This window comes from Pseudonaja textilis, chromosome 1, assembly GCF_049901715.1.
Source record: "Pseudonaja textilis isolate UNSWEBS1 chromosome 1, rPseTex1.2, whole genome shotgun sequence".
Taxonomy (NCBI): Eukaryota; Metazoa; Chordata; class Lepidosauria; order Squamata; family Elapidae; genus Pseudonaja; species Pseudonaja textilis.
Window position 1 is genome coordinate 105,156,527 of NC_141990.1, and position 14,167 is coordinate 105,170,693.

At 43.9% G+C, this 14,167-nt stretch overlaps 1 protein-coding gene across 4 annotated transcripts in view; it reads left to right on the top strand.

The window, feature by feature from the left end:
- FBXL4 (F-box and leucine rich repeat protein 4) overlaps positions 1-14,167 on the top strand; it is a 62,003-nt gene that overhangs the window by 22,053 nt on the left and 25,783 nt on the right. For 3 of the 4 annotated variants that reach the window (XM_026726685.2, XM_087913842.1, XM_087913838.1), the window contains 2 exons: positions 4,899-5,484; positions 12,385-12,730. In XM_026726685.2, the coding sequence (XP_026582470.1) occupies positions 4,976-5,484; positions 12,385-12,730 (855 nt within the window). In that variant the 5' untranslated portion in view covers positions 4,899-4,975. Of the gene's footprint in view, positions 1-1,147; positions 1,347-4,898; positions 5,485-12,384; positions 12,731-14,167 lie in introns of those variants that run through there. The other variant, XM_087913848.1, reaches the window with a different exon arrangement.

Below are 14,167 nucleotides of genomic sequence, written 5' to 3' on the forward strand. Positions count from 1 at the left end.
CGGTTCTGTGGGCGTGGCTTGATGGGCATGGTGTGGCTTGGTGGGCGTGGATGGTGAGTGTGGCAGGGGAATGATACTGTAAAATCTCCATTCCCACCCCACTCCAGGGGAAGGTTACTGCAAAATCCCATTCCCTCCCCACCCCAGTAACCTGCTTCCCAGCTCCGTACTTCTGTGCAGGGCAAGAAAAGAAGACCCAGACAATCAGCTGGGACTTGGGAGGCAGAGAATAGATAGGGGCAGGGCCAGTCAAAGGTGGTATTTGCCGGTTCTCCGAACTACTCAAAATTTCCGCTACTGGTTCTCTAGAACTGGTCAGAACCTGCTGAATGCCACCTCTGGTTCCGTGAGAATGGCTGGCAAGTGTGTGTGTGTGTGTGTGCAGCTTGATTTGCGTAAGTAGTGGGCATGGATACCCACTGCTTGCACAAATGGCGCACATGTCCGTGTGTGGATGCACATGTGTGCTCTCACCCACTGCTTTTGTGGCCTGGTTCTGAATGGCTCACAGCCCATTAGAGGGCTGGGGACCCTTGGTGTAATAAGAGGCATCTGGAAAATATGTATATCCATTATACAGCTGTGTAGCTTTAGATATTCCATATATGAAACTTTAGTGTAATAAGTTTTCACTCTAGAAAATTTTTATAGGCCATAAAATAGTGCACATAAAAAATAGTGCCTGTATGTTATTAGTTGGTAAACATATTTCATTGCTTTTTGCATTATTGCTATACTTATATTAAACCATTTTTAATTCATTAAAGTTTATAGTGTACTACTTTTGAGAACTATACTAGAAATATTGTTAAGGAGTCTGGAGGTTGAATCATGGCAACTGGACCTCTTGTCTTGTAGGTTTGAAATGTTTAATTGTTTATCCAAGTAGCTTCTTCAGTTTGGGCAAGTTGGTTAGGGAGTCCTCATATATGTCCTCCAGGGAGGTTTATACATGGGATCCTCCTAACCAACTTGCTCAGGCTGAAGAAGCTACTTGGATAAGCAGCGAAACATTTCAAACCGACAAGACTCAACTTCCAAATAGCTCTATTTCAGCAGTGTAAAACGTGTTGTCATGTGGCTTACTGCAACATTTTCTCTTCGTTAAATCGGGTGTGGGCGTGGCCAGCATGTGACGCATCTGGCCCGCGGGCTGTGAGTTTGACAGCCCTGCTCTACTTAGATGATTGAGAGTCTTCATTGACATTGTTAAGGGATATAATACTGGCAGTAATTGCATGAAATTGAACATAGAACAGCTGTCAGACTATAAATATGGGAATAAAATAAAATGATCCATTGTTACCACCTGGCACTTTCTGAGTTCATATCTGCTCAATCAAAATGTAAGTCATGGAATGGAATTAATCTTATTATTTATAAAAATGCATTGAGCTACTTTATTTTCTTTTCCTAAGAGGTAGTCTTTATGGATTTTTCTTACAATTTTACAAAGAAATAGTGTATGGAACACGGCTTGTCTTTTAGGGTCTAAAATTTATCATATGAGTAATTGATTGTTTACAAGCGTGCTGGTAGTTAATAGTAGATATTTGGGGGAAATATAGTTTTTTTCTCTGGGTTAGTAAGTTTTCTCAGCTTACTTGTGGATATTTTCATATTTTCTGTATTCAGTTTTTGGTTCAGTTGTTGTATTCTTCATATTTGCGAGGAATGAACTTGTTTATTTCCATCAAGAATTTCTTTGAAATAGGTATTACTGGATTTGAGCACAAAAGACTCAAACAGATTTTTTTTATTAGAGCTATGCAAAGCACTAAAATTATATTTCTTAAAAAGCATGTAAGTGGAAGTGAAGCATTAAAGAAACTGTCTTCTCTAAAAGGCTTAGCCTGTTCTTAACAAAGGCTATCCTCAGTACAAGTAGTCAAACAAGGACCATCTTTGAAGCAGCCGTATGATCTTCTAAAGCAGGGGTTGCCAACCTTTTGGATCTCGGGGACCACCAAACTCATACTTTTAAATCCTGAGGACCACTAATACGATTTTTTTTAAAAAAAGCTAATATATTTAATATAATTTGCCAAAAAGTACACACATGTACACACACATACATACATGATACACACACACACACACACACACACACACACACATTTAATTATAACAAAAATGTAAATGCTTAATGATAACAAAGTAAAACGTTCGGGGCTGGAAGCCTCCCCCCACCTGGCACCTTCCAAAGAGACAGAAGAGCGGGCGGGGTGTGTGTGTATGTGTCTGAGCTGAGGGGCCTCGGGGAAACTGCCACTGGGAGAAGCAGAGGCAGAAAGGGGGCTTTGCTCTCCTTGGGGGGCAGTGCCCCTTGGCTGCCACTCCAGGGGCTTCTCAGCAGGCATCTGCCTACAGAAGGACTGCCGGTCTTGGTGATTAATTGGGGGAGGGGAAGGGGAGAAAGTGGGAGCTCCTTTCAGATCCCGGGTGGAGGATTGAAAGGCTCAGATCTGCAGCTGAGGAAAAGCTGCGGGGTCTCTTCCAGCATCACCTGGAGACAGGCAGGAGAGGTGTCCCTGGGGGCATTTCACTCGCTTTAGCACTTTGCTGCCAAACCCAGCCACAGCCAGTGATTCTTTGGGGGTGTGGGGGAGACAGAAAGCATCTCTCGCATTACCAGGGGAGGAAAGGAGACGAAACAAAGCTCACTCTTTCACTGAGACCTACAAAACACCTATCTACCATGTTCCAGGAGTTCTTCAAAATCATCAAACTTGCAGTTCCAATGCCTCCCGGCTCAGATCCCTGAGATGCACGTTCCCACACACGGCAGCGGCGGCAACAGTAGTCCCCTCTCCCAGCGCCCGCTGTCAGCTCTCCCCACTAGTTTTCTAGCTTTGAATTGCTCCCGGCTCTCTCTCTTTCCTCCCCCCCACCTATGTGCAGGCAGGAAAGGAAAGGGAGATGGAGCCGTACACAGCTCTCTCCTTTTCCAGCCCTTGCTGCCTCTCCCAACATCGAAGCCTTGGAAACGCAGGCAAAGCCACCACAGCGGCAGTGTCCTGAGTTGCTTGCTTCTCCACTACTGCCTCCTCCTCCTCCAGCACCACTTTCTTCTCTGGGTAGGGCGATTCTTAACTAACCAAGCATGCTAAGGCAACTTAGGATGCTACCGCTGCGGCGGCTTTGCCTGTGTTTCTGAGGCTTCAATGTTGGGAGAGGCAGCAAGGGCTGGAAAAGGAGAGAGGTGTGCACGGTTCTGTCTCCCTTTCCTTTCCTGCCTGTGCGTGGGAGGGGGGAAGGAAAGAGAGAGCCGGGACCAATTCAAAGCTAGAGAACTAATGGGGAAGAGCTGACAGCAGGTGCTGGGGAGGGGATTTGTTTTCGCCGCCGCCACCAGGCGTAGGAGCTGGTTGGCATATGCATCTCAGGGGCCGGACTCTGGGGTCCCTCAGAGAGCCATGAGGTGTAAGAACTGCATGGCCCAGATTAATTGCTTTTGGGGGCCATTTCTTCTGCGGCCCACCAAAATTTTTCCATGGCCCACCAGTGGGCTGCAGCCCACCAGTTGGCGACCACTGTTCTAAAGGATGCTGTTTCTTTAATACTTTTTGCACAACCCTATTTACTAAAAACTTTTCTGATTTCAGCACACATGATCTTGTACTATTTGTTGTCAAGCTGTGAACCAAAGTAATAGTTACTTCATACAAAGTGTGGGATACATGTTGTATCACAGTAGCAATCATTTTGTGCTATGCCCAGTTGTACGACCCATTTTTTAATTTTCATTTTGATTCTTCAGTTCTTTTAAGATTAAGTTTTGTTTTGTTGTTGTTACAATATCATAAATATTGTTATCAATTATTTTTTGGTGGGGGGAGTGCCCTTTGACTTCTCTAATTGCCTGAACTAGTTCCTATGGGTTTTTTTGTTTTGTTTTTTTGGAAATATGTTGGAAGTGGTTTGCCATTGCCTTCTTCTTTAAGATGAGAGAGAATATAGAACTGGCCTAAGGTCAGCAGCTGCCTTTGTGCCTAAGGCAGGGCTAGATCTCACCGTCTCTCAGTTTCTAGCTCAGTGCCTTAACTACTGAGCCAAAGTGGCTCAGAATCAAATATTATTAATAATTAACTAATTGATTATCAAATCTTACTAGCAATATTTATTTTTAATATAACATCTTTATTTAGATACTGATATCCTGGATTAGATATTTCAGTAAATGTTTTATAGGTACATAGGTAGTCCTTGACTTAAAACTACAATTGAGTTCAAAATGTCTGTTGCTCAACAGCAATAGTACTTAGACTTATATACTGCTTTACAGTGCTTTACAGCCCTCTCTAAGCGGTTTACAGAGTCAGCCTATTTCCCCCAACAATCGGGGCCCTCATTTTACCGACCTTGAAAGGATAGAAGCCTGAGTCAACCTTGAGCCTGGTGACATACGAACTGCCAAATTGCAGGCAGCTGGCAGTCAGCAGAAGTAGCCTGCAGTACTGCATTCTAACCACTGTGTCTTTGAGTCATCTCTTGAGTTTTGCCCCATTTTATGATCTTTTCTGACACATAGTTAAATGAATCACTGCAGTCATTAAGTTAGTAACACAGTTTTACATGAATCTGGCTTCCCTATTAACTTTGCTTGTCAGGTGGTTGCAAAAGGTGATCACATGACCCCAAAACACCGCAACAGTCATAAATTCAACCATTTGAATTTTGATCACATGAGCATGGGGATTCTGCAACAATCATAAGTGAGGAAAACAACAATAAATCACTTTTTTCAGTGCTGTTGTAACTTCGGATGGTCATTGAATGAAATGAAGGAAGTTGAGGAGTACTTATATTACTTTTTTATCCGCTTGAAATAAATTAAAGATTCCTTGAATTCTTGAACCTGTTTTAAATTGACAATTGTTGTTTGGGTTTTTATTCAGGATCTCTTCTATTTTAAACTTCTCACAAAGAAGTCTTGAAGATACTGACTTTCAGGAGGACTTTGCTACCTGTCCGGATGTCACCAGCATTTCCTATGTTAACAGTTCTGAGCATGTTTTACTATATTTGCCTTCGGCGCCGAGCCAGGACAGCTACAAGGGGAGAATTGATGAACAATCGGAGAGCCATTGAATCAAATAGATCCCTACCTATCAATGTTGAATTGGTCCAGTATGCCAAAGAAGTGTTGGACTTCAGCTCCCATTATGGCAGTGAAAACAGCATGTCATATACCATGTGGAACTTGGCTGGAACTCCTAATGTGTATCCTAGCTCAGGTGACTTTACACAAACCGCTGTGTTTAGGACCTATGGAAAATGGTGGGATATGTGCCCTAGTGCACGAATACCATTTACAAGGACCCCACCCAGTTTCCAAAGTCAGGACTATGTAGAACTTGCGTTTGAGGAACAAGTGTATCCTACAGCCATACATATTTTGGAAACGTATCATCCTGGTGCTGTGGTTAGGATTTTGGCATGTTCTGCAAGTCCTTATTCACAAAATCAGCCCAGTGAAGTAAGGTAATTCATTTTATTGGTTTTTTCTGTCTTTCTTTGATACGGTGTGTTCAAATATTTAAAGTAACATTTTTTTTTAGAAAATTCTACATATTTACCTGCCTCCTCCTCCTCCCCAAAAATGTCTTTGCTACCTACAAACTGTTTGAACTTCACAGGTAGCAAAAAAAGATAATCTTGTTCTCCTCCATGCTGCAGCGAGAGCCCAGGATGGGTAGACTCGTTCTTATGATGTCATTAAGCTGGGTCTGTACTTATATATATAAAAAGCCAGCCCCCGGGAGAATCCCCAGCTTTGACGCAGCTTCTTTACGTCACAAGCTGTGTCTCTGAAAGCATTAGCTTTATTCAGTGATTTTCTACAGAAGCTACCCTTGCTTCAATCAGCTCCTGGGGATCTGGGCAGCTGCAACTTCAGGAAAGCGGAGATAAACATTTTCCCAAGTGCTGCTAGGCAAGCAGGGAAGCGTCTGAGACCTTCCCCATAGCTGCAGTTTGTCCGATCATAAAACTGATTGGCAAACTGATAACAGAGCCAGCCAGCTGATTGTGTGGGAGGCATCTCTTCCTTCTCTGGCTGATCTGATAGCTCGGGGCTTGCAATAGCCTAAGGAGCGAAATTCACTTTTTGGAGCCATCAATGAGCAGCAGCCATCTTTGAGTGCAGTCTCTTCAGACACAAGGTGAGCGGCCATTCTAAGTAGCCTGGTGGCCATTTTCAGGGCTCCATAGACCCAATTCCACCCTCTGACATCTTTAAGCACTTTTGAGATCCATTCTCTCAACGCTTGAGCCTTGGTTATTTAAAATGGATCAGGACAGTGCTCATGCAGTTCCCGCCCCCAGTGGAACAGTCCCTCCAACCCACTAAAAGGAAAAGATGCAGACAACGTACTGCTCAGAGGGAAGTGGCTGCAAAAATCAGAGCTAAGGCTCTAGCCCCTAAGAAGAAAACTCAGGCTGAGTTGAAGGCAGAGAAACGCAGACATGAAGCTTTAGAGAGACAATTTAACAAGACTATTCAACAAATGAGAGGGCAACTGCAACAGGTTTCCAGCCAGCCGAACATCAGGGTTTCCAGAGAAGCCCCCCCAGGGGAGGGGAAGTTGTTCATGGAGCCTTTGGACCCCCCCCCCATGCCTGGTCCCCTGAGGCATTTGAGGAACAACCTCAGGATTTTAGCAGGTCTGGGCCATATTTCCAGAAAACTTCTGGGCCCTATGCCCCCTGTCTTCCCTCCAGATATCAGGCCTCCCAGATCAGGCCAGAAGCCACCTTCACGCCCACTGCAGCTGGCCTTCGGCCCTCCACTACCTTTGATAACAGGCCCAGGGTGATCCAAGATGTTGTTTCCTTAGCCATTAGGCAGAAGGCTTTCAACAGATTCTTTGGCCTCTGGAAAGGGTTCAGGCCCTTCTCCCTTTTTAGTCTATGGCTTCCTTACCTCCGCAACGAGATTTCCACAGACCCCAAGACCTCAGGGTCCTTTCTTCACAGCCAGAATGGGAGGAATATGAAGGGGAAGAACACAGTTGGTCCTCTCATTCAGAGTGCGAAGAGGGCGAAATCTGTGATCACAATCTTTCAGAGGAAGAAGACTCTCATCCAGACTAGACCTCCTCTGCATTAGTCTTTAAACCAGCCCTCTTTAAACTCCTACTTAGCAAGGCTCTGGTCAATGCTAAGCTGTCACCTGAGGAAGCAGCACCTGAACCACAAGGAGAACCCTCCGGCAAGGAGACTCGCTCTTCTCCAAGCCAGTAGTACACATGGAGGTTTTGCCTTCTCCCCTTTTGTTTCTCGACATGGTCAAGGAGCAGCGCGCTTCCCCTTTGGCAGGTCCTCGTCGGTCATCTTTGGACAAGTGGTTTTACAATGTTAGCACATCCCTAGCCAACACCCTTGCAGTGCCCTCAGTAGACACTCCAGTTATGGCATCATTCTCCTCTTCTGGCACTCCCGCCGAGCCAGAGGATGTCCTTAAACCAGAGGACAAGCGTTCTGAATAGACCCTCAAGCGCAACCACCAAGCAGCTGCATGGGCTGTTCGGGCTTCGACTGCTGCATCGTTTTTCATGAGGACATCTCTACGACGGCTGCACCAACTGCAGGATCGATTGCCTGCCTTGGACCTCAGGTCTCATCAGGACCTTAACAAAATTACAGCAGCAGCGGAATTCACTGTGGATGCCACCCTCAATTCTGCCATAATTGCATCAAGGGGCCTTGGCATCTTCAGTGGCGGCAAGAAGGCTTCTGTGGCTCCGAAATTGGCAGGTGGAGTCATGCCGCAAATGGAAGCTGGCCTCTGCCCCCTGTGCAGGAGACAAGCTTTTCGGCAAGTCTCTAGAGCCATATCTCATCAAGACCAGAGATAAACATAAAATTCTTTTCTCCTCAGGGAAAAAAACTGACTATTGCCCAGCTCCTTACTGGCCACCTGCCTTTCGGGCGGAGTCCACCTCCCGCTTTCCTCCGGCATAGAGGGCGTATTCTTAGCTCCAAGACCAATGTCAAGAACCACCTGGCAGACAACAACCTTCTGCTGGTAAACGGCTCTTTCGGGGGGGAGGGGATCATGCCTTCCGTCGCTCTAAGTAATACCTTGTTCTCCCCACCCATCGGAGGTCGCTTAGCCTTCTTTGCATCCAAATGGGAGGAGTCAGTGATGGATGCCTGGGCTCAACACTGTTAGGTCAGGGCTACAATTGGAATTTCTATCGTCACCCCCAGAAAATTTTTTGATTTGTTCCGTTTCACAGGACACTTCAAAGAGAGCCCTTATGAATTCGGCCATTCAACACCTACTCAACATAAGGGCTATTCAACCAGTTCCCACCTTACAATGGGGACGTGAATTTTACTCTCGTCTTTTTGTTGTTCCCAAAGCCTTGTGGGGGTGGGGATGGCGAGCCATCCTTGTCCTAAAATTTCTCAATCAATTTGTCAAATATAGGCGATTTAAAATGCAGACACTGCATTCTATCTTAAGAGAGTGTTTGGGAGGGCGACGTCCTCTCTTCCATTGATCTCAGGGAGGCTTACTTCCACATCCCCATCTGGCCTCATCATCGCCAGTTTCTCCGTTTTTGTTACCAGAATGCCCACTTCCAGTATCGAGCCCTTCCCTTCAGCCTCTCATCGGCTCCAAGGGTCTTCACAAATATTCTAGCAGCATTAGTGGCTTCACTCCATTCTGCTCCAGTGAGGATCCAATTTTACATGGATGACATGTTGATACTGTCCTCCACCATCCACTTGGCCCATCGGGACTTACAAATTACCCTGTCTTGCCTCCAAAGCCATGGGTTTTCCATCAACACCAAGAAGAGCCATCTCTCACCCACGACCAAACTGCTACACTTGGGAGCAGTCATCGACACGACTTTGTGCCAGGTTTTCCTGTGTCCAGATCATGGAAAAAGCCTTGCAGAGATCATCAGCCAGATTCAACAACAACAGATTGTTCCACGGTTGCTGCTGTCCAAACTATGGGGAAGATGGTCTCCTGTATTGGCATTGTCCTGTGGGCACGGCTTCACTCCCGATCATTCCCAATGGTTCCTGCTCCCCTTTCAATGAGCAGGAACCAGCCACTCGTCAATCAAGGTCCTGCTCTCTCATCAGGCCCAGCGGTCCCTCAATTGGTGGCTCTCCCCATCCCTCTGAAAGGAGCTCCAATTCAAGGAACCAGACAGACTAGTAATCACCACAGATGCCAGCCTTCTGGGTTGGGGCTCCCATATGGAGGGTCAGGTAGCTCAGCGGGTTTGGTCCAGATCAGACAGCACCCATCCCATAAATTGGTTAGAGCTCAGAGCTATCTCTCTGGCTCTTAAGCATTTCAGAGCCTCGGTGACTGGCTCCCATGTTCTCGTGTTGACGGACAATATGGCCGCAAAGGCACACGTCAACAGATGGGGGGAACGAGATCCAAGGCACTTACAAGGGAGGCAGAACGTTTGTGGTTATGAGCAGAGAAACACCTGCTGTTGATCTCAGAGGATCACATTTCCGGAGTCGACAATTCCCAAGCCGACTGGCTGAGCAGTTTAGTCAACCAGGCAGAATGGTCCATTCCTCTGTCCCTATTCAGGGATCTTTCCCTCAGATTTGGAACTCCGGACGTGGATCTCTTCTCCACTTCTCAAAATGCCCAAGTCAACAGATTCTTCACCAGGTTTCTTTGCCAGGGAGTGGAGGGGACCAATGCTCTTCATTGCAAATGGCCCGCGGGTCTCCTCTATGCCTTTCCCCCTCTTCCCATCATTCCGGTGGTCATACAGAAGCTGTTGATGGAATGAGCGGAGCTAATTCTCCTGGCACCCTATTGGCCAAGGAGGCCCTGGTTTGTGGACCTGGTCAACCTGTCTGTGGCTTCCCCTTGGAGGATCCCAGCCCACCTCATCTCCCTGCACCAAGGGGCCCTGATCCATTCGGAGCCCCAGTGGCTGAAGCTGACCATGTGGCAATTGAGCGGCAGCAGCTAAGGGAGGCTAATCTCCCAGAGGGGGTTATCCTCACCATCCAGGCGTCTCGCAAACCTTCTACAAGGCACCTCTATGATGCCATCTGGAGGGTTTTCTGCCAATGGTGCCTGAAGGAGGGTCTCTCTCCTTCCTCAGCCCAGTTGGCAGAGGTTCTTAGATTCCTTCAGGATGGCTTGGAAAAAGGTTTAGCCCCCAATACCTTACATTACCAGGTAGCAGCTCTCTCCTCAATTCTTTCATGGGATTCGCTTCCTTCCTTGTCCCATCACCTCTCGGTCGGGAGATTTTTGAAAGAGGCTTCCAATCTACACCCTTCTTGGTGCACAGGTATCCTTCATGGGACCTTCACTTGGTTCTTAATGCCCTTACGAAGCCCCCCTTTGAACCCCTTAGAACAGTGTCTCTCCAATTCCTAACTCTAAAGGTAGTTTTCCTTGTTTCTATCACTTAGGCCAGAAGGTTATCAGAACTGCCCACCCTTTCTATCAGGCAGGATCTTTGCATATTTCTCAATGATAGCGTTGTTCTCCGTCTGGACCCTTCTTTTATCCCAAAGGTTATCACTTGATTCCACCGGTCCCAAGACATTGTGTTACCTGACTTCTGTCCCCTTCCACACCATGACTTAGAGCGCAAGTGGCATACTCTAGATGTCAGAAGGGCTCTTAGAATTTACATCAAGCGCACTTCCCCTTTTAGAAAGACAGAAGCCATGTTTGTCTCCTTTTATCTTCTCACTTGGGGAGCAAGGCTTCTTCCCGTACTATTAGCAGGTGGGTCAGGACGTGCATCACACAAGCCTACAAAGCGGTGGCTCTTCTGGTACCCCGTGGTCTAACGGCACACTCTACCAGAAGTGCGGCCACTTCAGCCACTTGGGCCACCCAGGCATCCTTGGAAGAGATTTGCAGAGTGGCCACCTGGACATCCCCGTCTCCCTGCATCAGACACTACTGTCTAGATTCCTTTGCCTTGGTGATGGCGGCCTTCGGCAGACAGGTTCTTCAGCGAGTGGTTCCACCATCGGAGTGATTGGCCGGATGAGGACCCGCCCGTGGACATGCAAGCTTTGGTATGTCCCATCCTGGGCTCTCGCTGCAGCATTGGTAAATTTACCTGTGAACGCCCTTTCTATTTATGCTGCGAGAGAGCCCAGCCCCTCCCTTGGTTCATCCGGAGATGGTAAGGCATGTTAATGTATTGGATTGTTTGCTTTCAGAGACACTTCTTCAGTCTGTCAAGTATCTTTGCCAAAGCTGGGGATTCTCCCGGGGGCTGGCTTTTTATATATACAAGTACAGACCCAGCTTAATGACATCATAAGAAGGAGTCTACCCATCCTGGGTCTCTCGCAGCATAGATAGAAAGGGTGTTCACAGGTAAATTTACCAATGCCCATTTTCTATGGTCTGGTCTTTGCAAGTGAAAGCTGCCTGTTCCCATTTGTTAGCTTTTTATATTTACAGTATTCAATGTTTTGTAGTGCTTCAGTATAAGAAAGGTTGCTGTAGGATATTTGGACTCTTGAAAATGCTTCAGAAACTTGTCCTGTAGATCAATCTTAATAGTACAGGTGGTCCTCAGCTTATGACCACAATTGAGCCCAAAATTTCTGTTGCTAAGTGAGACATTAACTAAGTGAGACATCTGTTAAGTGAGTTTTGCTCCATTTTACGACCATTCTTGCCACAGATTTTAAGTAAATCACTGTAGTTGATAAGTTAGTAACAAGGTTGTGAAGTGAATCTGACTTCCCCATTGTTTTCGTTTGTCAAAGGGTCGCAAAAGGTGATCACATGACCTTGAGGCACAGCAAGTCATAAGTATGAACCAATTGCCAAGCATCTGAATTTTGATCACATGATCATGGGGCTGCTACAAAGGTTGTAAGTGAAAAATGGTCATGTCACTTTTTTTCAGTGCCTTTGTAATTTTGAATGGTCACTAAATGAACTGTTGTAAGTTGAGGACTACCTGTACATTAAAACTTCATTGGTTTCCAAATGCTAAATAGCCTGAATATAGGTTTGGGATCAAATTTCTTAAGTTCTTGTCCTACTGAATAAGTTGTGGTTTAATTTCAGAGTTAACCAAAGGATTTCTTTATCTATTTCGTTACTGAAGTGCATTTTCACTTTAGCTTTGTTTTCTTCCCAATGCAGTGACAGGTTAAAAAAGAATTAACACTAAAATGTTGTTGAATAATGTTAATGTTATTTAATGTTTGGGAGTTAAGATATTTATCATACATTGTAGAGTAGAGTTATTAAGAGTCCTTTATACTGGCCATGGTTTTATGTTCTTTATATTAGTTGTGGGGTTTTTTTTCACCCAAATTGAAACATTAAAGAAATTAAGGTAGTAATATTTGCATTAACTGTACTGTGATACTAATGTACTTTTCTTTTGGTAGGTGGGAAATCCTTTGGTCAGAGCTACCTTCCAAGGTGATTTTACCTCAGGCACGTCAGTTTACACCTAGTATCAAACAAATAAATTTTCCTACAAATTTAATCCGTTTGGAAATAAACAGTTCCCTTCTGGATTATTATACTGAGTTGGATGCTGTAGTGCTACATGGTTTAAGAGAGAGACCTGTGCATTTACTCAGTACTCCAATTATTGATATGAATGATCTGGATGACGATGAAGAAGGGGATAGAGAAAGTTACAGCATGGACAGTCTCAACAAGCAGTTTAGCATTACTACCTTCAAAGATTGGACAACTAATGGATACTTTGATAAATTGCCTTATGAGGTAAAAGGCTGGGAATTTTTACAGGGTTAAAAAAAATATCATAATTACTTAGGCTATATAGATTCATTATATCTTGAGGTACATAGCTTCATATACAGATTTGTGAACTTTACCTGTTTTTTTAGTTTCATTTAGGTTCCTGGATTTTAGTAAGTGTAGCTTTTTTTCTTAAAATGGTTCAAACTGATTCAAGTTAAATTCTTAAAAATAGAAGAATCTTATATCGGCCCTAGCTGATCTTCCCATGCAAATTCATTTTTATTTCTGTGTCAAGTGCTAATAAAATGAATATCTTGTTCATTGAATTTTCTTGATTACAGAGGTAATACTCCAGTTTGTTTTAAAAAATCAGCTATTTTAAGCATCTGTTAATCAAATTATTTAAAATAAAGTTTTCTTCTTTTGAACAGAAAATATAAATACAAATCTTAACTGTTAAGTCTGTAAAACATATTCATTACATAAATGTTATATTCCTACCAGTGGTGGGATTCAATTTTTTTTACTACCAGTTCTGTGGGTGTGGTTTGGTGGGCGTGGCTTGGTGGGCGTGGCAGGGGAAGGATACTGTAACATCTCCAGTCAGAGATGGTATTTGTCGGTTCTCTGAATTATTCAAAATTTCCGCTACCGGTTCTCCAGAACTGGTCAGAACCTGCTGAATACCACCTCTGATTCCTACCCCTTTAAAATGTAAGTCCTAAGATTTCAATAAGCTAGCTAAATTTCAGATGCCATATTTTTATGCCATAATCTGCATTTTGGGAATTTTCTGAACTCCTCACATATTATCATATCAAATTTTGCTTTATGCTGGGCCAAATACAGAATGAAATTTTTAGCAACATACTAAATTTTAAACTAGCTATGAGAATACTAGATAGGCTTTAAATTTGTTTTAAATTTTAAACTAGCTATGAGAATACTAGATAGGCTTTAAATTTGTTTTCTTTGTTTAATCAAAGGTAAAATATATTTTAAACTGCAGTTACATTTTAGTGTCATCAGCATAGTGATATCTTTGTATATTTTTTCATTTCAGGTATTAAGATGTAATTTTAGTGTAAAGTGGGACTACTTTTTCTGGTAGTGATACTGACATGTTAGGAGTTGTTTATCTCTGATGCTGATGTTGTGTTATTATCTCTATAGTATATAATTATTATCAGATAATGACATTAGTTAAAAGGGGGTCTTAAGAGTTTTCCCCCTTTACACTTTTTTCTGTGTTTGTAGTGTATTTGGTAATTATTATTAATCTAAAATTACATTTTGTGCTTTGATTCATTGATGGGTATCATGGTTTAGAAATTAGTGAAAACATGTTTGTTTTATCAAAGCTTTAAAATTAAAATTAAAAATGCTAAATATGATCTTAAAAGTCAATCAACATAGAGTAATTGATTAAAACTAATCAAGCAGAGAATCAACTTAAAA